Genomic DNA, 25,356 nt, shown 5'->3' with positions numbered 1-25,356 from the left:
ATTGAAAGAAAATATTTACATGCTTGGTTTTGCCGGAAGCGAATAACACAGGTACCATGAATAGAGAATTAAAGGCCGGGCTGTGCTATCCGACCAGCTATTTCAATTACTAGAAGAAATTGCCATTCTTTAAACAGCTCAATTAATGGCACAGCAAGGTGAATAATTTATCGTTATAGATTACGGATACCATCCACGCCCCGGGTTTGAGAGCAAGAATATATATAGATCATATTTTGACACATATATCAGTTGTAGTTTGAAATAGATTGAGTTGTATAGTAGATGGAAATGAGGATATTGGTAAGTTTATACTCTGGATAAAACGCAGCGTTATGTGTAGTTATGTTTCAATTTCAGTTGCTCTGTATGAGATTCCTGGGTTTCCATGTCTACAGTAATTATTTTCTGGGGGAGAAGAATGGTCACGGATGGGTTTTGTTTGTTTTTTCTCGGGTGTCACTGTATCGAAGCAGTGATCTTAGAACATCTTCAGGTGGTTTAGATTCGGAAGGTAGTTGTTGGTTCTGGTGTTCTTTTGCACTAGCCAAAGAGATCCTACCGCAGATAAAAGACGTTTTTGTCCCATTTTGTGATATAAAATACTACTTTATGCCATAGGTCTAAAATGATTTCGAGTGACAATTTAAAGACATCCAATCAATTTAGGAACATCAAAAAGATATTTATTCAGCCTCCCATTTACACCATGTGATGGCGTATTCGCTCCTGAAGATACATGGAGCGGAAACAAAATAAATAGTTAATAGAGTTAGATTTTAAGCTCCATTTAACTGAGTTAATTCATTTTAGGGCTTCATAAATTTTTTTACCGAGATGTATAAGTGTAGTTTTGGTGAGACTATTATAAAAGAAGGTCAACAGATGGGCGGAAGGGGGTACCTGAAGGCTCAAAGTCTATTTCTATGCAAAAATTTTCTAACGCTTTCAGAGAGGATGTCCAAGATAATATGGAACGACACCACCTTCTCGTGGTGTTTCTGTTTGGACTAATCCTGTGATATGGCGGCTACATGGTGACAAATCATATTAATGCATTGAAGCCAACGAAGTAGAGGGTTTCAACGAACTAAAAAATGAAAACGAGCAACAAGATATATCTACGAACTAGCTCAAATAAACTTACCTGTAAAATTTCCTAACATTCGTAGAATTCTAAAAAACTAGCGTTTTACTCGAAACTGAGCTCGCTTGAGTTGTTTAGAGAATTGCATTTGTTCTGTAAGTTACAGATATCATGGCCAGGGAAGACAGTTGAAAACCTTATAAATTAGTCTTTGATTTTCTCCAGGCTACTATTAGAATTTTCTGTCTCTAAGGGAATGTCTTGTTTTTTGTATTGATTTTGTGTTTTCAGTAAATTACTAGTTTTAAGAACTCTAAAAACTATAGCGAAATATCATAGGTCAGTTCATTTAAGCTAGTTTTCTGTATACATCTTGCGCATTCTGTAAAGTAGTAACTTTTTATTTTAAGATTCGGCCTACTTACATTAGTAAGAAATAGTTTGATTAAAACATAGTAATCATAATAGTGGTGGAACGGAGGATCTGAGATGCACGCTTGTGACGTTATTAACTGTTCGAGTCGATAAATGAAATGATGGATATCTAATTCCATTTTGTCTCACCTGTCACGCTGTAAACTGGCGGGCAAGACAAAGACATGGAAGTTGAATAAAAAAATAAATATTAAAGTAGGAACCCGGAAAATTCATGCGTGGAAATACTAGAACTAAAATAAATGACTGGAGTGCCTTTTGCAGCAAGTGGGATGAACAAACTTGGACAAAGAATAGCTGTCAGCAGCTGTATTCTAGAAATTATTGCATGCTGAGGACAATAATTGGGCCCTTCCGGCTTATTACTTCCAATTATGTCTATCAGTTTAATACATTAGGCCCTGATAGTACCGCTTTGTTTTTCGATTCAATTGAGCTCCATGGCTGGCTATTTGTATATGAAGCAGATGTTACAGGCTGTCAACTTTATCACTTAAAAAAGTTCTGAGATTCAGAAAAAATAATTTTTATCAAAAATATCGATACCATTCGAACGTATTCGTAGACTGATAAAAAATCATCCGTCATCAATATTTTAGATCCTGCGCCAAATATGAGGCAACACTAGTTGTACACAAAATTATATCAAATATGGAAATGATCAAACAAGATTATTGTTTTATAATATGAACTATTAGAAGGTATGGACACAGATGAGATATTTATATTGGTGATGCTGCTGTGGAAGATTACAAGTGGCTGCGAAGATAGTGTAAAAGATAGCTAGTGAGGCCGTTCATTTCTCCTAAGTCTCAAGGCTTCCAAATACTTTTCAAATGGACAGTATTTTCTTGAAATGGTTATAAGATACGGCACTTTCTTGTTTCTTTTGCTGTCCTGCTCTCTCTCTCAAGGAAAATTCTTAGCTTTTATTAAAATTACTTCATTTTTTTTTTTTTTTTTTACCGACTGAAACTTTCACTTTTCGTCAAATATTTTCATTATCTTATTCAGGGCGTATCTACAATACAATTTTTTTCGGGGGGAGGGGGGTTACACAAGGATTTTTTTCGGGAGGATTTTACACAAAAATAACCTCAAAAACGCATAAAAAATTTGTTTATATCCATTTTTTTACGATTTTACGAGACACACAAACATTCTTTTTCGGGGGGGGGAAGGGTTAAAACCCTCTACCCTCCCTGGATACGGCCTTAATCTTATTTACCATGTTAAAAAAAATTGAGCCAGTAAAATAGTGGTGCTTTGTGCAACGGTTTTACCGGCCCGTTTTTTTTTTGTTTTTTTTTTTACCGACTGGCTGTCAAAACTCATTATGCATACCTAACACAGTTTTGGAATGTATACAATATGTATGTATGTATTTCCAAAAAAAGCCGTCGGGCCATAGGAAAATGAAACGAAACATAAACCAACAAGAAAAACACAAATACATTAAAAAGAAAATATATAGGGCGGTGTACGGTAAACAGGCCTTCCGGAGGGCTTTTAGGTCTTGTTAGCCTTTTGGATTTGTTGCGTTCAAAGAAAGTAAGTTCCACCGTTTAAGTAGTTTTTTTTTGCTTCTTTTTTAGATTATAAGTCTATCAGTCATCTCCATTTGCTTAGCGGCAAAAGAAGTCACCAAAAGATCAAACTACAAGAATAAGGAGTATAGAGGATATGGAGACTATGAGGTAAGTTCATTATGTCTGTTTGTCAACTTCAATTTTGTACGAGGACATAATTTGGAGCAGGACTTGTGGGAATCCCCCCTCCTGTTAAGGGTCAAATCGTTTAAAAATTTCAAGATGGGAAAATATTCCGTTAGGATATAGGTAAAGTGTTTTCATCCGGTCTTGGCCATTCCGAATATAATCCTTAGCCCCTTCCCCGTTAACCGAAAAATTGAGATGATACCTTCGACAATATACCAAAGGAATCTAACGCGAAATGTAATTTGTCTGGGAATTCGAACGAAGAAGTTGTGAATAGTGACTAGCTATGACACAATGCTATTTATATATTGATATGGTTTCATTCATATTGTTTCCTTTGTTTGCGAGAAGCATAGGGTAAAAGTTACAAAAAAACCTACCCCTTGTTTGACATCAGGGTTCATATAATTAAAAATGATAGGTTTTCTGTTTCAAGAATCTCCTATGTTACTTTGGTATACCTAAATTCCGTTATTTCCAAACTGAGAGAGGTGCCTCCTGAGGGGACAGACAAAGGAGAATGAATCACTGAGACAAAGGGGAAAGGAAAGTTTTGCGAAACCAGTGGCACCGTTTCTTACTGTTGCATAAACCCCAAAGTTTGATATTAATTCCACATCGTTTAAATGCTGACAATTTCGAGAAAAAGAGGTGGAAGGGTAAGAACTTCCTTGGAATACTTATCTAGCTGGGAGAGGTGGGTACGTGCTGCTAAGGCTTTGAAACCATTGTCTTCATTCATAGTGTAATCACGTTTGATTATTTTCTTTAGTAGGGCATTTAAAATCAGTTTGTTAGGAATATCACTCATGTAACTACTCCTTTCGCTTGCACGCTCAACAATAGACCCAAGCTTGTAACGAAAATAATAAATGAGATCGAATCAAAGTGCTTAGAAATTTTGAAGTTCGGAATAATTTAGTAAATTATAATCAAAATAGTGGAATAATAAAACGCCCCCTCAAATATGCAGTCCTAAAGAGCCAGAACAAGAATGCAACCGCGCATCGGCTATCTCTTGCAGAATTTTTGGTAAAACGAGGAAAATACTAGTACGGGATTGGGTAATTAAATGCTCAGATTTTCTTCCTTATACATGATTTATACAGGGTCGTTACTATTCAACATGTTGGGGGGGGGGGCAATGGATTTTATCGACTGGCTGGTCAAATTAACCGACTGTTCTTTGTAAAAAATTAGCATATGTCCATTTCGAATACAATAAGTAAAATCACTGCATGAGTCGTTAAAACCGCCGCATTTCCCGACCCAGACTCGGTACATATCATTTCACTATTTTAATGCTCTTTATTTAACCAACTGGAAAATTGTGGCACCATCTGCAAACTCAGTGCAGCAGTCAGTAAAACTGCTGCGTTTACCAACCCTAGTTCAAAATTTCTGTAGATGACATGTCAGTATTTTCGTGGTCTTTATTTGACCGAGCAAAGAATTTTTTGCAGCGCCAGAAAAATAATGGCGCTTCGCTTCATGATTTTACCGACTTTATTCTTTTATCGAGTGACCAAAACTCTTGGGGGTGTACCCCCCCCCATACGTGACGGCCATGGAATAGGTAAACCCCATCCAAACCGGAAAAATAAATAGCCGCTGCTTTTGGCCTTGGTCGATCATTTGTATTGCTGTGAATACTCTCATAGGAAAATTGCACGTTATAAAACCGAAAGACAGATTACTTCACGTGGACTGTAATAGCTGTAACTAGATAATAAACATAATTTGTGAAATTTTTAATCGATCAGATTTGGGTTGGTTGTGCGAAAACATTGCACAATCAATTGCAATTTGGTGACAGCAAATTTTAACTAACTATTTTGGGAAAATCCTTCAAAATATCAAAAACCGGTACTTAATGTTTAAAGTAGCGTCAGGATAAACGTGTGAAAAGAGTTTTAAGATAAAGGGTACAAAACAAGTTACATTCATGTCGTCTTGCCCATAATTCTATTTTTAGCTTTGGCTATCTCGCTTTTGCGCTCTGTTTTTTCTTCTTTTATTGCATAGCCTTAATATCTGCCAGCTGTGTTATTCTTATCCTAAGCTAATGCTCATATTCCAAATAATATGTAAACAATTTTACCATTTTATTTTAGAATATATCCTTAATTATCCTTGTTCCAGCAGAAAACGCATAAGAAATGTTCTATATGTTATGGAACATATATTCCATTTCTACTCCATTTCACTGGGCTTTTCACTATAGATTGGATTTTGAAATCAGTCCCGCTTACGCTTTAAGTTTTTACAAGGTATGCCTTTTATCTGTCATTCGGACTAAAAACTCTTCTGTCCGAAGTCTACCACCCCTAAGAAAAAAAAATTATGTACAAGTGCTTGTGCATGGCATTAATGTATTCTATTCTTATGCAAATTAGTTCTTTTTCACGCCTACCTTGCTATTTTGGGAAAGCTGGGACGGTCGTCAAAAACGCCCATATATTTCTTACTTTAAATATTGGAAACTCGTGCATTCAGATGATTTTTTTTTTTCAACTTTGAATCCACGCCTCTAATGTCTCGTAAATCAATCGGTCTAAAGTAAGGGCCCTAGATTCAAGCTGCTTTTTCATGTTCATGGATTCGCTTAATTCAATTGAAATTTTACCACAGTAGTTTCAATTTGATATTCTAATCGTTTCTTGACAAAAGTATATCGTCTTGAAAAAAACCACCACGCCCATAACCTTGAAATATTTGTAGTGGATTCAACTAGAAAAAGTATGTTTACTCATACAAAGCTACAGGCTAACGCCCTTTATGCCTTCTAAGGACTAGAACGTCATTTGGGCTTTGCTGAAAAGCAAAATATATTTTAAACTTTTATAACATTAACAAATCCAGCATTGGTGAGACTTTGAGGAATGAGTATTGATATATATCAAACTGTCAATCCATGTTCATTTGTTCCTTATGTCCAGTAATCTTAGCTAATATTGTGATTTTCTTTTCTCTTGGTGTCATGAGAAATAAAAAAAGGAGCTCAAAATCAAAATTATTTTCAAAAAAACACAAATGATATTCTTGGCTTTAGAAGGCATATGGGGCGTTAGTCCTTACTCCTGTTTGGGGTAATTTCTGCGTTTGACTTGGTTATTTATTTGAGGAAAAAGTTTTTTTAATTAATACTAATAAAAATCATTGTAATCATAATATAATATTATTTTTATACGCAGTAATGAATGGGTGTGAAAAAGAAACCTGCATACTATCAATTATTTTAGAGCATAATAGCTTCCAAATGTCGAAGGCATGAAATCCCAAGTACAGGTTTAACCTGGATTAAGCTGTTAATGACAGTTCTGATGATCATTATCTTTAAGAAAAAATTCTTACGCTAAAATGAATAATTTAATAGTGAATTTATAAAAAATAAGTACGATAAGATGATTAACCTGAACCCTAATATTTCAAACGGATGTTCACAGCATGTTTTCTTTTTCAGAAAACTCCGAACTACAATTACAATTATAACGTGAAGGACGGCTACGGCACAGATTTTAAGCAAGAAGAATCCAGAGAGGGTGAAAATACTAAGGGTAATTATGAAGTTGCACTCCCTGATGGTCGTATTCAGGTGGTATCGTATGTTGCTGATGAGAACGGGTATTTTGCAGATGTTCAGTACAAAGGTGAATCAAAGAGCGAGCAGTACATAAAACATCCTTCAGGATACTTGCATCATTCCTCTGATCAAAAACCTTCCTACCCAAAGCAACCTTTGTACCCGAAACCTCCATCATACCCAGCTAGTAGTCACCCACAACAAAAATACGAGAGGCCAAGTTACAAGGAGCCTTCTAAACCATATAAGCCACAGCCAAACTATCCAAAGCCTAGTTATCCTGGGCCAAAATATGAAAGACCAAGTTACCCTGAGCCAAAATATGAGAGACCAACCTACACCACCTCTAGGTATGAAGAGCGTCGCTACCCCAAACCAAATCATCCTGAGCCAGTATATCCAAAGCCGCAATACAATAAGCCCCCCTATCCTGAATACAGACCTTCCTCTTATCCTTCACCTCCATATCCACCCCACAGGCAACCATACGGCAACTATCCACCAGTATTTTATGGATATAGGCCATCAGATGTTTATACAACTGCCAGTCCATTAGTAACGTCAAATCCTGAACTTAATGTTGAAGAGTTACTGCCCCGAGAAGACAAAATTGAAGCTGAAATCCAGACCAAGGTAGTTGAAGTTGCCCAAACTCCACTTGAACCAATTTTTAACGAAGACGGTAAGTAATGCAATTTTCTGCAGTGTAATTCATTAGCATTGTAACACCATTCGAACTATGCCAGGATTTGAACTAAGACACAAAAAGACATCCCAAGATTTTAAGTTAATAAAGCACAAGTTTCACGAGAAACTTGAAGAACTGTCTCTTTGTCATGTTGACATGAAACAATGACTCCCCCAGTTTTCAGTTTGTCCTTCCCCAGAGCCGGTAATCAGAAATTGTAATAGCCACAAAAATGTGGAATTTTTTTGGCAGAACAAAGATCACGGATGGGTGTTTATTTGTTTTTTTTCCAGGGGTGATTGTATCGAACGGATGATCCTAGAAAATTGAAAGATAGCCAATTCCGACAAAAATCAAAAGTCCTAGTGCTGACTAGTGCACTTTTTAAGTGACCAAAAAAATTGAATGGCAATTAGCCTCTTCCCATACCCTTTTTTCTCCGAACACGCTTGATAAAACTGTTAAGATTGCCATATGATTCGGCATAGTTAAAAGATCCAATAGTTATGCTTTTGGTGATGACATGACCCTCCATAGTCCATGGAGAAAGGGCTTTAAGCTATGGAATTTGCCAATATTGTACACATATAGTATTCGTATTTAAAATGAGATTTTAAATGAAAAATATTTTAAAGAACTTTTAAAACTTTAGCTTTGAGAGCGAGGGTAGAAGAAAGAGCAGCCCCCTCACATACAGAATAATTTCTGTTTGTTTAATGTTGCTCCTTACTTTCAGTTGAAGAAACTTGTTTTTTTTTATTATATAAGAAGAACGTATTCGGAAGAACTGGTAAGAAAATATGACTAAAACTTCTAAATTTAGCTAAGACTAAAAGCTAACACCAGATCTCCATTTGAGCAAAAAAGCTTAACAATTTTATGCAATGTTTGATTATTTTTTGTATCCTTACTATATCTGTCTATCTTATACCCTGAATTATATACTTCATTATATATTCTTACTTAAGATACATATCCTCGCCTTATCCTACAGAGCAAATTAACAAAGTACTACCTTGCTAAACTTTCACTTTGTGATTGACCCAAAAAAGCATGACAATTGACTTGCGATAAAATACTCCTAAATTTTCCTTAGAATTTGTGTAAATTCTATTTTAGAATATGCTGCTGCTGAGCTTAGACTCAGCAGCTTTAGCCTCATTAGACTGAAGGAACATAAAATTAAACCGTATATGATAATGATCAAATTAATTTAACATGAAAATTTCGAGCAAAACTAAAACTTAAAACGAACAGAAATTGTCCTAATTATGAGTGACTGCTCCCTAAGATTAGTATGTGGCTTGAATTGGCTTTAAATATTTTTACTTTATTATTTGTCTACTTTTTTAATTTACTTTTAATATTTTAGTGCCTGAATTAAGGGCGGAGCAGATTATATCCAACAGCGATGAGCAACAACCAGAAAACATTGATCAACTAGATTTACGTTCGCTCATGCCAACTGATAATGCTGAGCAAGATAATGTCCAAATTTCTACCATTGAAGAAGTTCCAACAATTGATATTGCGGAACAAGAAATTCTTGCTGCTGACCTACAAGATCAAACAGTCGAACTTGTACAACAAGTAAAAGAGGAAATCGCAACTAACGAAGGTCCAGTTGACGAGACCATTTTTGAGGATACTGCTTCACTCGAAGTCGAACCTGTATTGTCAATCAAAAATGTAGAGACTGCACCTTCAGATGCTGCTGAATCAGAATCCACACTTACTCAAGTTTTTGAGCCAGAGGTTGCACTCCTTGAGCCTATTCAGTCAGAAGGTTCACTCCTTGAGCCTGTCGAGCCAGAAGGTACACTTCTTGAGCCTGTCTTGATAGAAGACGCAATTCTCGAGCCTGTTGAGCAAGAAGGTGTAATTCTTGGGCCGATTGAGTCAGAATTGGTACCTGTTGAGCTATCTGAAATAGTTGAAGTATCTGATGATGCACAAGTGCCCGATGGGTCTGTTTCCGATCAAGCTGAGGAATTAATTCCTGATAGTGCTACAGCAGAAATTGCTCCTGAAACTCCATCTGTGGAACTAACAAATGATAATGAAGGATTTGCTGACAGTGGTTTTTCTGAGGTAGCATCTCTAGAAGAAGTCGTACCATCTGACGAAACAGCAGAGCCTCAGGTATATTATTTTGGCTATTTAGGACAACACTGAAATGGTATAAATTTTTCAAAGCTAAAACATATAATTCCAACTTCAAATATGTTCCACAAAGCAGCGTTGATACACATGTATTTTCGCAATAGCTCAGTTCAGTCTGAACACCTCCACTTAATTGATCGACATGAAAAAAATGAATCTGAAAAGGATAAATTTTGAATTAGCTGTAAAAAGAGAAGTGAATTATTGAAATAAACAAATAGAAGAAAGGTGTATATAGAGGTTTTTTCAATTACTTAATTTTTCCCAATGTTTAGCGATCACAAAAAAAACTCTGATTAATAATTCAACATGAGTGAAAATAGTTTTTCGACATTCAACTCTGTCATTGTGATTCTAGTCTCTCAATCTCTTACAGTTTTTTTTTTTTTTGTACGCCCAACAAATTTTTCCTAGTATGACTCTTTCATTTTCTTCGATTGAAAAGTGAAGTCTTCTACTGGTTGTAACGAATCCATGAAATTTTCTAGATATTAATTAATTTAATCTCTAGTATTGTACTCTTATGAAGAGTGTTTTCTAACCATTGCTGGCTATTCCCCAACTAAATATATTTAAAGCTATGATGCCCCTAACCCCTTGAACCAAACGTTGGTGTTTAGAAGAAACTTATTAAGGCCACATTATTTTTTCAAGGAAGCCTGGAAAAGTATTGGCTTATCAAAAGCGATTATTCGATATCCTTCCTCAAAATGAAATCGTGGCCTCCCTTTTTGGCCTTTTGTTCTACTTAAGCAACAACGGCCATTAGCTTATTGTCACTGCAAATGCAGGCCGAAGTGGAAACTGATATTATTGAAGTGTACATCCAAGTTGGTTTTTACCAGAGTCGAGCGTAACTTGAGAAATGTGAACGTCTTTACCAGATTTTTTCCCTAGTAATAATATTTGTCAATTTTGTTGTTACATAATTCAGTAAAAGCACGGCGGGTTCCATAACAGAAGGCATTTTGGACAGTGGTGATTCTTCTAGGCCATCTATCCACTGTTTATCGTTGAATGCGAGGCCATGAGCTAGGCATGCTTGTTGGTATATTGCATAACGAAAGTGACTATAGTAAAAAGATCTTGAACACTGGTTGTATCCTTCACATGACACAGAAGTAATCGCAAATAGAAGCGCTCTGGACGATCTACATAATTTGTGTTGTGAATTCAACCAATAACACGCAATCGAAGGATTTATGGTTCCAATGTACTCGTTTTTCCATTCCATTTAAATTTTTCGGGCGTAACCAATAATAGGGGAATTCCTGGTTTGTTTTCATGTAATACAGCGTCCTTCCAGATAAGTTTCTGCTTCATTCTAAGCAAAGCGCCGTTGATTTTCGACAATCTTTATTGAAGCACAATCATAAACTGAAGCGGCATTGAAATTTTCCATTGTTATTAATTATACAGTTGGCATTTTGATTTAATCCCTCACATGGATTATGGATGATTCACTTTAACACTAACTCTCTTAATAAAGGATCGTCGGTATTTGGAGTCTCAGCCAAAATAAAATCAATTTTGACTGGGTTATGGTTTCGATCAATAACCATGGCATCTTCGAAATGTTCAGCATAGTGCCGTGTTGACCCGGTGAATGATGACTGTTGCATTAATTTTTGCGAACGACTGTATTCTGTATCGAAGCTAGGTCGTTTAACACCTACGTAGTTTTCAGCCATAATACTCGTAGTTTCTTTATTCAATTCCATCCATTGGATGCAATCACGTTCAACAGGAATGCATGTATCGACAAGATATTGTTGGTAAAGCCGTCCACCAAAATGTCAAGCATTAGAACCTATCTGACGCAGGATGGGTGTTACAGCTTGCAGAGAAAGTCTTTGGCGTGTTAAGGTTGAAAAGTGATGCGAACTGCGCTAATTCAGATCGTGTTAGACGTGGACGAATTGCATAAGGTGTTTGAAATGGCATATACACGGTCCATCTTGACGTTCCAGCTGGTTCAAACAATGGTTAGGTAAAAAGCTCCACACGATGGTCGGTATTTTTTAAACTGACAGCATTTTTGCCGCGTTTTTTTACAACTATTTCAGTTGACGGAAAACTATGGTCAGCATTAAAAGTAAGAACAGCGTATACTTCATTACATGCTGCAGGCTTTTATATTTGTACATGGTGTCATTACAGCACTGTCATGTATCTACTTGTTGAGTTTCTTTAAATGCATAATATGCATGTGACGTAATGAACATGAAAAATGTAACGTCATTTAAATGAAAAGTGTGTTTCCAAAATTAAGGCTCTGAACGAATTTTTCGGCTCTAAATTTGTGACCTATCTAGACTGTTTTTAAAGAACATAAAATTCCAGATTTTTAAAAGAAAAAAATTTTTAAAAGCCAATTTTTAAAAGAAAAAAAGGAGCCGTTTTCAAGAAAAAGTTTGTACATGGGTACTGAATAATACAAACCCCAACCCCTCGTAAATTTCGTGAATTGACGCCGCTGGTATATCACACAGCACTTGAAGAAACACAATGGTAAATCTCTATGGAAGTAGTTGAATTCAACTGACCTCTTTCTTTGGGAGGAAAATAAAGGATGACGTGTTAATATGTCGGAATGATCGACTAATTTACTCAGGTTTTAGTGTACTAGAAACAAATCGGAATAGATCACCGATCCCAGATTTTTGTAGAGGGGAAGGGCACATGGTCTCTTGTTCCACATAAAATTTTAAAGATCGTTTTGTCTTTACCACAGGCTGTTTTCTCTTTTGTTTCCCTATCCCTTCCTTTCAAGCCCTACCCAAAATAAATTCCTAGGAAACATTTTTTCCCAAGTACATACTCAACAAAGTCTGAATTTATAAGTGCAACAAATAGGTTAGTAACTTTGTTTAAAGCTATATTACGGGTGATATGCTTATTTTTGTCTAAACCCTAAACTCAGATTTTTTTCAAAAATCTAAATAAGTAAAAGTTCAAAAAACAGCCTTGACTCTGTAATATTGTAAAAATGGAATTATTAGAACGACCTTGTACTTATTTGTTTAATACCATGCACCTGAATATTCTGAACAGGTTAGACTAGAATATCATCTAAAAAAAAAAAAAAAAAAAAAAAAAAAAAAACAGGGTGTGGTCACCACTAAATTAAATGACAAAACATCTGAAACGGCAGAAGTAGCTTCATCATCTACGCAATGTTGTGTGATTAAAGAACAGAATGCAAGAGAATTTATCTCTATTTTACAGCCTAATGGCAAATAATTAAAGATTTGTCTTGCTGAGTTTATGATTAGGTACGAAGGTCAGTGGCTATTCAAAAATATTTTGCAAAACAAAAGTTTGTTATTGCCGACCTCCACGTCCCTGGAAAGGCTAATATGTCATTCGGGCTTTACCGAAAACAGTTTGAATGGCTTAGATTGAAAGTTTAATTTAAATAAATTAGCCGATTAACAAAAACAGAAAAATGAACCATTAATTAAAAACCATTAATGAGCCATTAACTTATTATATATTAACCCGATATACTTAAATTGACTTTTACAATTTGAATGTATAATAAAAAAACAACTACAAAAAAGGGGGTTTTGCTTTCAGCTAAGGTCAATAAAAATCTAGCCACTTTTGGGATAACAAGGGAACTAAAAAGTGGGAACATTATCCCTATTTTAATGTTTTAAGCTTTATATTTGCTTTTTAGTTTTTATTGAAAAACCCTGCGTTTTTTGTTTTGCAGTTCATTTTTTCATCGATATAGTATCTGCTTATATTAATGATTCACCAATCATTTGTATTTTAATTCACTAAGTTTGTATTTTAATTGGTGCAGTTTGCGTATATGATAATTGTTGGCAATATTAACTATAAAGTTACATGAATAATAAAAGCAGTTAACCATAATTAATAATAGAAAAGTGGTCGTGGTAGGAGTAGCCAGACAAGGACTGTTGAATTTTAAATTACAAAATTAGCCTTAGTTTTGTAATCAACGGCCTTAAAAATGTTTAAATAGCAACTTTGGTGAATACCAAGTATTGTGCGTAGAATACGTACTTCATTTATTTTAATGTTGATACACCTATATATATATATATAATTTAATCTTTTTTTTGTGGGGGTGCACCACGGCTCCCAGGTATCTTGGAGACTTCTTCTGGGGACCTAATTATTGTGGCGGACAGTTTTATAGAGCAAGTTTTAAAGGCACGTAAGAACCCACAATATATATATATATATATATATATATATATATATATATATATATATATATATATATATATATATATATATATATATATATATATATATATATATATATATATATATATATATATATATATATATATATATATATATATATATATATATATATATATATATATATATATATATATATATATATATATATATATGTATATATATATATATGTATATATACATTATATTATACATCACTCTTAGCTTCAACGTTCAAATGAAGAATCCCAGAAGACTCTTTTTACCAACTTTGATAGAAACAAAACTTAAGTTGGGAGTTGTGCACTTAGTGTGTTTTGTCTTAAGTATTTTTAGTCATCAACATCGAAAATTTGGGGAAAATTCTCTAAATAGCCCTTAAACGATGTGTAGTCGAATCAAGTACATCGTGTACTTCTAAAGAGGTACCAGCTTGGGAGTTAGAAAGGGGGTCCTGGAGCAAAAACGCGAGTAATTGAGCCGTCTGATAATAATATTAGAAATTTTTAACTCGAGTCTGATTTTAAAGGAGATATAATATTTCCAACATTTTTTAAATATGTACTCAAAGAGATTTTCAGTCAGGCTTTTCAGATTATGATAATAACCTCAGGTTTGAAATTAACGAGCTGAGCAATACTTAAAAGTAAAATTGATTGGATATTGAACGTCATCTGGAAAAATGTACTCAATATGTTGTGATTTTGAACTTCTATTTTGTATAGTAATAGCCTCGTGTTTTTAATTCGATTGCTCAGAAACTATTGAAAATCTCATTTGGTGGAGAAAAAATTGTTTGAGAAATATACACTTCGAAATTTTTCATTGCGGACACTCATGCCGCAATCAAAGATTATTTTTAATAATTAACATTTAATCATGGGACCGCTCCAAAAATAATATCTAATTCATCATGAATTAAAAATTCTTTAACCGGCTATCTGTACTATGTTTGAGAAGGGGGATGTTGGAAAGCCATCATTTATACAAAATATTTAATTTTTATTTATTTAACAAAATCATGCTACTTCTTAGACAATTTTAAAGGCAGGGATACAAGGGTCTCGCTTTTGAACATCATACAAATTGAAAACCATTAACACAATTGGGGACGGGGTTGTGAATGAAGGAGATCCGGCCAAAGGATCTTAATCTGGGCCTTTCATCATTAGAGAACGAAAATGATTGTGGGATCCCGACTTCAATAGGGTGCAAAATTCACTTTTTTCTATGAAAATATATCGATGAATCCTTTGTTTTACGGTCTATTTGTATGCATTGTGCTTGGGATCAGTTTAAACTGTCACACTCAGTGACACATTCTTTTATGTTTCGATAATTCTGAATGAAATTGCTATCTTGAAAAATTTGAACCAGTTATGGGGATGGGGTTCTCAGGGGCAGATGGGACAATGAAGCGGCGCCCCTTGTACCCTTAAATTGGTTTTGACGCTAGTAAAAGGGGATTAAATAGTCTGCAATTTAATGTGCCCTTCTTTAACTTTCTACGACCAACGGTTCTATATCATGGAGAAAAAATGTAATATACAACTTTCTAAATTATAAGGGCATCTATCTACAAATCTATTCTTTGGTTTCGTCTTATGATATTGCTGTTGCACTATGACTGGTAAATTAAGCTATACACTTTTTTCTAACTTTTTTTGAGAAAGTGATCCCTCTACTAAATGAATGCTTTAGCACTTAGATTTTCATATAGTCAATGAATTGATGTTTTCTATCATCTAATTATAGAATATCCCATTTAAAGAACTTACTCACTTTATTTGGGTTACAACATGAAATATTTTGCATTCTACTTATCTAGTGATGATATGGCTGTGTGGCTTTGGAAAAAAAGTCATGCCCTCTATTATATTTGCGGCAGAAAAAAAAAGCTCTAAAACCTCCAAACAGATCTCCAAACAGAATCTTAGGCAAGTAAAAATCCCACAAAATATGCCGATTTTCCATATTACGTCGACACTGTCACGTCTTTAAGAAAACAAAAGCCGTTTTCAAGAATCTACATCTTCCCGCCCCTAGAGAGCAAATAAATGAAAAAAAAAATATAAAAAGGTAAAATTTATTTTATAGATCTTGCACAAGTATACCTGGCTTGGAATTAGGTCCATTAAGAAAAATTCTGATTAGTGTCTTATTATGCTCACAGATAGAAATCCCAATTTAAAATTTACCAATCTACCTCTTCTAGGACGTTCTTGCAGAAGAAATAGGAAATAATCCTCCTATTGAAGAAATTCCAGTTCTACAGGAAGAAGTACAAACACTAGCAGTGGTACCTGTAGATGCTGTTGAGGCCGAAGAAGCAGAGCGAGCCGCTGAAGAAGCAGAAGCACGATCTGCATTGCCTGTTGCAGACGCACAAACTGCTGAAGTACCACTGATTACAGCAACAAATACAGAAAATCAGCAAGCTCCAGGAGAAAAATCTAATTCAGAACCACAGAATAGCTATAAGCCCTATAGACCCTACAGACCACCATACCCATCACAATCATATCCTAGACCATACCAGCCACAATACAAGCCCTACCCATACAAGCCCCGCCCACACTATCCAGCACCTTCGTATGGACAACGCTCTTATAATCCAGTACCTTACACTTCAAAAGATTCTCCTCCCAGCAAATATGAGCCAAGGCCTTACCCACCAGCATCTTATCCTTCAAAACCTTATTCTTCAAAGAGTTACGCACCAAGACCTTACACACCAGCACCGTATTCCCATGCTCCTCAACATTACTCTTCATATAGACCTCGATTTTAGTGTCTCATGCTGTCAGTAGATTTGACATTGTAGCAAGAGATTAAAGAAGGGGTGATGCCATAGTTTATTTTTTTACGCTTTATTTTTATAATAAATGTTTCTATAAGTATTTTGTACTGTAAACTTAGGAGTCTTACTGCTGGCAATAACAACTTTAAAGACCAACAAATCAGTCGTTTAAACCAAACAAAGGGGCTACAAATTTAATTGGGGAACATCTTTTGTAATCACAGGGCTATTTGCGAAATAGGTAACAATATTATAAAGTCAAAAGAAATTAAATTTTACATGAGTATTACACTTGATAAAGCGACCATTTTTATTTCAAATTGAATAAAATGATCAGGTTGCTCATTGCAATGAAACGAATAATACTTAAATGGAAACCCTAGTGGCTTCGTCCAGTTCGTATATTGTCAAAAAAAAAGATGAGTTTCTCTTGATAAAAGACGTTAGAACATAAAAAGAACAGATATTATTAAATTTCATTTCGGCAAGTGCTTTCATTGAGGCATTTTAGAGTTTAATTAATTCAGCCAACGGGTAAACTAATTTTATTAACTAATAAATAAAATAAGGTAAACTAATAAATAAATAAAACATATTATTGCCGTTTCCGTTTCAAAACACTCGAACAAATAATTTTGTTGTTGGTGTAACTAAATAGCCCTTTCATTCTGGTAGTGTTTTGATCAAAAAGACAAAAATTTTTTAACATTCTTCTTGTGCTATTCTTAAACCACTGAAATAGAAGCCAAACTTTAGCACAAGGACTTGAGGGGGGAGCTGATGGGGGTAGAAACCCCCTCGTATGGGGGGGGGAATTTCTGCTAGTTTAAGTTTTAGTGTTTTCCTTACTTGAATTTGAAAAATACTTTTTATTGGTTAAATATCTCTGTTTTTAATTTTACATCCGAAATTGTCTTAGGTATTGGGTTAGTCTCTCTCCGGTAGAGCTTAGCTTTTTCATTAAAATACATCGAACATGTAGGCCAATTTTTGTGTTTGACACAAGAAGATTGCTTTACATGAGAAAATCTTATTTTTCTTAGCATGATGGAGGATCTTGTCTCCATCAAATGTTCTTGACATAAAAGTTCAACTTTTTATGGCAATTTTTCTCATTATATTTAAAACTACTACTTGCCGTTAGTATTTGATATTTTCATAGTAAAATAGGAACTATCAGCCTTTCAGCACCCATATTTTACACTTAGTTTAAAAATTTTCCTCAGATGAAGGGAAGTTAGGGGTAAATTTCATCATCTTCCACGTTGATTTAGGAGCTCACACGGTTGGTTTGAAACCTAATGACGAAGAACTCTTCTTTTGCTGTATTTACCATCCTCTCCTTCACAAAAGGACCCGTTAGCATCCCTTCTAATGGTCAATGCGTAACTAGGCGATACTTAATAACTAGCAATGTCTCTGTAAAAACGGTCTATAATAGCCGTTCATTTTGTACGGACTGCATGCGCCTATATGTTTAGTGACAAATGCACCGCTTGTGGCAATACACCTTCTGAAGTGGTAGGTTACACATATAGCTTTTTAACGTCTAAGCAGATTGGCAATCTTATCGTGGCACAAAGTGTTATGAACCGGCACTTAGCGGTACAATATTCTCCATCATCCACATGGTGCATTCAAAATTTGAATCTCTATTTTAATGAGCTCTTTTTCCTCTTTTTCTAAAACCATACAAATTTTCCAAAATCTTCTTGTAGGTATATTCAAAATACATGGATTTTATATACATGGATTCAGCATTAAATAAGACTCTTTTGATGAATTTAACCTACTTTTTCAGATTTATATTAATTCTGTATATCTGTGCTAAATTCAGTGGCATTATGTAAATGATCTTTAAAAAAAGGGAATGTACTCCCTTAAGAAGACTTGGTCTTGGTAAAAATTATGTCCTCAATTTCAGTAGATCTGGAAACCCACATCTGATGGTTTCAGTCTTTTTTTTAAGGCGATAAGAAACTCTAAATTGATATGGAGTCGAGTTAATGGTTGAAAACATAAAGCTAAGGAAAATATAGAAAGGCGTCTTTCGAATAGGTGTTTTTAAGCAATACCAGATATTTCGTAATAGCGAAGTGCTGTTTCTCTCCTTTTAGTGGCACTGAAAGACAATTTTACCCCCAAGAATGCTAATTGGCAAAACTTTCAGAATGTCCGATTTTACTTGGGTCATTTGTTTTCAGCAATGATGTCAGGCTAAAAATTTTATTGTTTAATTGTCTATTTTCTGGGAGAAAATCTATTTTTTGCACATATTTCAATGAAAATCCTGATTCTGAGCAGTTTGTTCTTCAAACACTTAAATATACATTTCAAACAGTTCGTGGTAACATACTGTAAAGAAAGAGCTACTCGTGTTAATAGTAACCGGAACTGTAAAAAAAGGAACTTCACTTCCAATTAATCAAACAGTTCGTGGTAACGATCTGTAAGTAAGGAGCGACTTGGCCCAATAGTAACCGAAACTCTGAAGAGGAATTTTGGCAATATTTAATACATCAAAAGAATTAGCTTTTTGTACTGTTTCTAAAATCATAAAATTTATTAAGTTTAATGTAACCCATCAACGAGGTTGAGAAAATTTGCATGAAGTTTGAAACGTTGAAGGGTCGCAATGACTTGTAATCAACGTTTGTATATGCTATGGTATCTTTGTAGGTTCGTGCTGGGTTTTACGCCATATTTTGTTGGTATCGAATGTTGTTTTTCTAACGTAATATTTCTTTTTTCTTCCCTTTCAAATTGACTCGTTCTGATTGTCGATGTTGCTTGTATTCGAACAGGACCATTCTTTGTTCTTCACTTCATTTTTGAAATGTTCTGATACCCACTTTCTCGCTATCGTTTGTAATTCTCGCGGCCGCTTATCTTCTGACTGCATATTTCTTTGTTCTCACTGTGGCATATCATTTAGCCACTTACTTCTTTGTTCTACATATTCATTTTTATTTTGTTCTACTCCTCATAGTCACATATTTTTTTGTTCTTCCCTTTTTTTTGACCGTTTGTAATTGTCGCTGACGCAAGTATTCTGACTATATATTTCTTTCATCTTCATTTTCGTTTTGATTACTTTAGACCATTTTCAATACTCTTTACTTTAGCTGCTCGGATTGGTCTTTTCACATTTGATGGTCTAGGTTGTTCATTTGCTCTCTAGGCATTATGAAAATGCTTAAAACGCCTTTTGTGAATAGACTAATTACACTTGGTATTTTATACTTACATATGTCCCTTCTGTAATGTTGTGTGCGTCATAGACAAGAAAAAAATGATATCTTCACTCCAGGGGGGGGGATGATGCAATTTATTCTCTAAAATGTACTCAAAATATGAAATAAATCATCTGATTTTTCTTGTCAATAATATGTGTCTTGTGTAATTTTACCAACATCATAGACAATAAGCACGATACAACCACTACTGAGTCAAATATGACGTATATAATATGTATGCTTTTGAAATGACTGCTTCATTTTTCCAACAAAGCCTTCCCTCATGCCACTCGTGTTCTTGCCTCCATCAGCAGCTGTAACTCAGTAACTCCATCGGTAACTAAAGTTACTCTAGTCCAAGTTATAATCAGCAATTTTCAGTTCATTACATATATCCTTTCCAGTAGCTGTGCCATACATGCAAAATGGTGAAGCCAACTCTTCCATTAGATGGTGCTTTATCATTTCATTGACTATCAAAAGTCAATGGAATGAAATAATGCCATCTTTTTCTGGCGATTAAAAGGTCTCCAGAGGCCGGAAAGAGGGCATTGTAGGCCGCAACTGGCCCGCGTGCCGTAGTTTGGAGACCCCTAGTCTAAATGAATCTTATTCCAAAAATGACGTTTGTAATCTTCAATCTAAAAATTTTAACTATAAGTCTTACGTTAGTTTTCATCATCAATTAAAGATTCAATATTTAGGTCAGAGTATTCAGCACAAAAAAAAAAATTTGGTTCTACTTTCCAAGGGGGATGGCATTTCGGAGGGGGCATGTTATACAAAACAAAAAATGGCCGAATCAAAAAAATATTTAGACCTCGGGAGGGGGCTGAAAAAAGTTCTACCCTCTATAAATGTGCCTATCTCTTGCGCCTTCTATTGAGCAACCCAAATCCTCAGGTACTGATACAATACATGTGTTAAATTATCCTGGACAACATACTTGAGGTCATTTTTCATCTCTCTTATTATAACAAGTTTCGTTAGATCCTAAATATTCAGCAATATTTGTAACAAAGCATCTTTGATTTCAGAAAAAGGTCATCTATAATTACGCTGAAATGATAGGCATTTTTCCATTGTTTTGCGGTTTTGTACAACTGGCCAGGAAAACTACGAGGCTGATCAGTACTCATCAAATGGTGATAACGGATATAAGGTCCATTGAGCAAGCTCCGAGGATAATAACCTTTTACCTTTTCGTGACATTTAAGAACAAGCTATGCAAATAATTAAAGAATAATATTAAATTTAGCAACTTCTAAAGTAGGCAAGTCAGACATACATCATCTCATTTCTTCTTAGGGGGGGGGGTCGTGAAAAATCAAGTATTTTCCTAGGGGGAAGGGTAAGATTAAAGATGAACCAAAATACAAATTATTTAGGAAGTTAAATGTTCTTTGTTTTATAGAGAGGCATCATTTCAAATAATATTCCAGACTAAAATTCTTCTTTTTTTTACTTTTATTAGGTTTATTTCGCAAGAGAGGTGCAAAAAAAACTGTTCAATATAGTTCTTTCTTCTTTTCTTTTTCTAAGCCGGACTGTATTCAGAACTGAAATTTTTCATGACTTGCTGTTTTCGCTTTCAAAATATCTCCTTCACCTCCTTCCCTGGACCTGAATCTTGTTTCTATCTAATTGTTACAATGTAACTGACCCATGAACTGCTGTTGCAACAAGTATTGTGAATTTCAATGTTAAAATGTTACATGAATGGAGCCATATCTAGCACCAGGAAGATAAAGGCAACAGTAGGAAGTAAATGCTACATTCACAGTCTTAAAAGATCATTTATTCATTCTAATACGCCTGAGGAGTGTTTTTGCCAGTTGTATTTTCTAGTTCAGTGATTTTTGAACAGTGGGCCAAAGGATTCTTTTTATTAAGCCAGTGGCAATCCTAATGTATCCCTCTGCTCCACTGTATTCCTCGATTTCTTATGATATAGATTTGAACTTGAAAGTGTAAAATCACTGTCGAATGAAGTTTTAAGATAATTTATTGCACAACAGACGTAATATTTAAGTTTTAGCTTCACATCACACTGAGTCCAGGGTTTTAAACAGAAATGCTAGTTTTTTTACCAGTTAAACGGGTACATTATGGAGAGTTAAAAGAGAGGATCTTCAAAGCCCAATTAATTTTAAAAACGATGTTAAAAGTTTTATTTCTATTTATTTTATTTTTTGTTATTACTGTTATATAGGACGAAACTCTCAGTGGGAGTGCTGGGCGGGCACACGTTCCCTCAATATTATAGAGGTAATTGTATATGTTGGATAATTATAGCCTACTTTGTTCAAAAAGTAAATACGCTAAAGGAGATCTTTTATCTACAAGCATTGCAGTGCAAAAGTTCATTTTTATTTAAAGAGTAATGCTTGAAGAAATGGTAGCCCTGATTTTGAGCCAAACCTGGGTATGGCATTAAAAACAAATAAAATTAAATTAAAACAGCTAGTTTTTCCGTATGAATGCAAAGACTGACATTAGAACTTAAAATAAACAGTAATTAACCGTATATAATGAGCAATGCTATCTCCTTGATCACCCACTCTTTATGCTAAAGTCTTATTGTAGTTTAGAAATACTTCTTATTCAAACTCAACAGCCCTTGTGTTTGAGCAGTCGTTCTCAAATAGTTAGATCAAATTTAGCGTAATGAGCAGGAGGATGTTTGCATAAACGGCATCCCTTGTCATGTATAGGAATAATTTCTTTTGACTTTGAAGTTGTAATTTATCTCTTTACTTTTAGTTAAAAACTTGTTTTTGTGTATTTAATAATATTAATAGGTACTGTTCTATTAACCGGGCTCTTCTAGATACGGCAAAGCCTAGCCTACCAGTCATGAAATAGATCGAGACGCCAGTAGAAAGTTATGTAAAGGTTTCACGAGCACAAGAATATACAGTGTAGTTTGACGAGCACTTTGCAAAAAGCGACCAAAACCTCCCATATTATAGACCTATAAAGTGATCAAACATGTTTTGAAACAATGGACGAGATTGTATAATGCAACCAGACTGGTTTACATGATATATGCTTTAGCAACTTCGTTCATCCGTCATCATAACATGTTTTTTTTCTTTCCTGGTTCTTATATTCAAAATTCCTTATATTGCGTATTCAAAGGATGGTCTCATTCTAGAAATACTGGTTTACAGCTGGAGGGCTTATACTCGTGTTTTTCCGGTATAAATTAAGATGCAATTGATCTTTCTGGATCAGTTGATTAATAGAACTAATATTAAGCCTATTAGAATCAAATGTTAATATTCTGAATAAATAACAAAAAAACGGACTAAATAATAAAAAATTGTGTTATTTTTTCTTTTATCGTATGTAGGGTTATGCTAGGGGGGAAATTAAGTTTTGAGGGGGGGGGGGGGGGGTAAAAATGTACTTATTTAGTAGCTGGTAAAACATGTGACTAGAAAAAACTGAAAATGATTTTTATTCAAGGGGATTGATGATCAAAGTCTTCCTGAACAAAAGCGACCAAAGCTCGATGGCGAGTCTGGCACCAATGACACGGAAGAGTTCAATTTTGAATCTATTTTAGAGGAAGGGGGCCCAAAGCTCAATGGTGAGACTTGCACTACTGACACAATCAGAAGCATGAACTTGAGGAGAGATAGTGTGATTCACTTCGCACCTCGAACTGTTTATACCGAGTTACCTATAGCTTCCACGGTAAGCACCATTTATCAGATAGCTTTCAACTTTATAGCGCACTCACAATTTCGATAGCAAATTCCGTTTTTAAACAAGTTGCTTATCGCTTAACTTTGATATTCGGCTCAGAGATGGCATCCATGTAGCAAAGTTAAAATTGATCAAGCTCTATTTTGGGTACTTTATGTGGGTGAGGGGTGGGGAGGGGGCGAGTATTTACTCAATATAAAGCTAAGAGGGGGAATTAGGTTTTGATGGTGGGGTGAAAAATTGGTGGTCTTTTAACTTTATAAAGGGGTGTTATAGAAAAGGGGGGGGAAGAAAACCATAACTTTGCTACATTACTTATGGTACTTATTTAGTACCCGGTAAACACACGAGTGGTACTATAACGAAATGGTTCATTGGAAAAATAGGTTGCCACTTCTTACTGAGCTAATGCTAACCCCTCGACAGATATTTTTTTATTGTATTTTATTGCTATTAGCCAAACGTTGTGTTGTGTTGTGTGTCTGTCATAGCAACTAGTGAATATGTATCGGACTTTTCTGCTCAAATATTTTCAGTTAAAATAATATCATAAGAAATGGTGAAATATAAAATTGATCAAGCTATAATTTGGGTACTTCATATGGGTGAGGGGTGTGGGGGGGGGCGAGTATTTACTCAATATAACGCTAGGAGGGGGAATTAAGTTTTGATGGTTGGGTGAAAAATTGGTAGTCTTTTAACTTTGCAAAGGGCTGTTGTAGAAAAGGGGGTGGGGAAGAAAACCATAACTTTGCTACATTACTTATGGTACTTATTTAGTACCCGGTAAACACACGAGTGGTACTATATCGAAATGGTTCATTGGAAAAATAGGTTACCACTTCTTACTGAGCTAATGCTAACCCCTTGAACGATATTTTTTTATTGTATTTTATTGCTATTAGCCAAACGTTGTGTTGTGTTGTGTGTCTGTCATAGCAAATAGTGAATATGTATCGGACTTTTTTTCTGCTAAAATATTTTCATTTAAAATAATATCATAAAAAATGGTGAAATATAAAATTGATCAAGCTATATTTTGGGTACTTTATATGGGTGAGGGGTGGGGGGCGAGTATTTACTCAATATAATGTTAGGATTGGGGATTAAGTTTTGAGGGTGGGGTGAAAAATTGACATAGTCTTTTAACTTTATAAAATAATGGTTATTTCACATGGAAAATAAACGTTTTTTTCTATAGATTAATGAATTAGCTCCACCATCACCATCAAGTCATGAAGCATCCATTTTTAGTGGACCTGAACCAATCATTGTACCACCACCAATGGAGTTTAGGAATGAGGCCACACTAGTTGTTGATAATATGGAGTGGCATAGGGGTTTTCTAAATGATTGTTTTGGGGACATGGCCAGCCTAGATGATCTAACTTGTGACATAGATATGGTGGAGGATCCGGAATGGACAGATAAATTTATGCGAGAGAATTTAGGTGATGTTAGTATTAGTAGTATTAGTAGTACTAGTGCATCTAAACCAGGTTCTTTAAAGAAATTTCGTCACAAGACAATACAGGCTGGCTTGAACAACTATCCCCAAACACTCTTGAAGATATATAAAGTAACTTTGGCAATTTCAGACAACGTCCTACTAATGCAAAACAATATACTGGGGGTGGTGCTATTGATGATTCTATTCTACCCCCCTCCATTCTGGTTAATGACACCAGTGGCAGTAGTAGTAATGATAGAACAT

General features: G+C 34.9%; 2 protein-coding genes across 2 annotated transcripts in view; both read left to right on the top strand.

Annotated features, from left to right (window-relative positions):
• Positions 1 to 249: 249 nt before the first annotated feature.
• LOC148950475 (uncharacterized) lies at positions 250 to 16,792 on the top strand. The gene is made up of 5 exons (XM_089092433.1): positions 250 to 303; positions 3,118 to 3,219; positions 6,704 to 7,505; positions 8,884 to 9,653; positions 16,108 to 16,792. The coding sequence occupies exons 1-5, from the start codon at positions 286 to 288 to the stop codon at positions 16,681 to 16,683; spliced, it is 2,268 nt and encodes a 755-aa protein (XP_088948559.1). The 5' UTR covers positions 250 to 285; the 3' UTR covers positions 16,684 to 16,792.
• Positions 16,793 to 18,165: 1,373 nt separating this feature from the next.
• The window catches only part of LOC148950474 (fatty-acid amide hydrolase 1-like), a 40,395-nt gene continuing 33,204 nt past the window's right edge, over positions 18,166 to 25,356 (top strand). Inside the window, exons 1-3 of the mRNA XM_089091875.1 lie at positions 18,166 to 18,297; positions 23,400 to 23,630; positions 24,844 to 24,974. Coding sequence (XP_088948001.1) covers positions 18,166 to 18,297; positions 23,400 to 23,630; positions 24,844 to 24,974 — 494 coding nt within the window. The remainder of the gene's footprint in view (positions 18,298 to 23,399; positions 23,631 to 24,843; positions 24,975 to 25,356) is intronic.

The sequence above is a fragment of the Artemia sp. Qi Xiang Cuo genome, chromosome 7 (assembly GCF_049724085.1).
Source record: "Artemia sp. Qi Xiang Cuo chromosome 7, ASM4972408v1, whole genome shotgun sequence".
Taxonomy (NCBI): domain Eukaryota; kingdom Metazoa; phylum Arthropoda; class Branchiopoda; order Anostraca; family Artemiidae; genus Artemia; species Artemia sp. Qi Xiang Cuo.
This window is presented reverse-complemented; position numbering and strand designations above follow the sequence as displayed.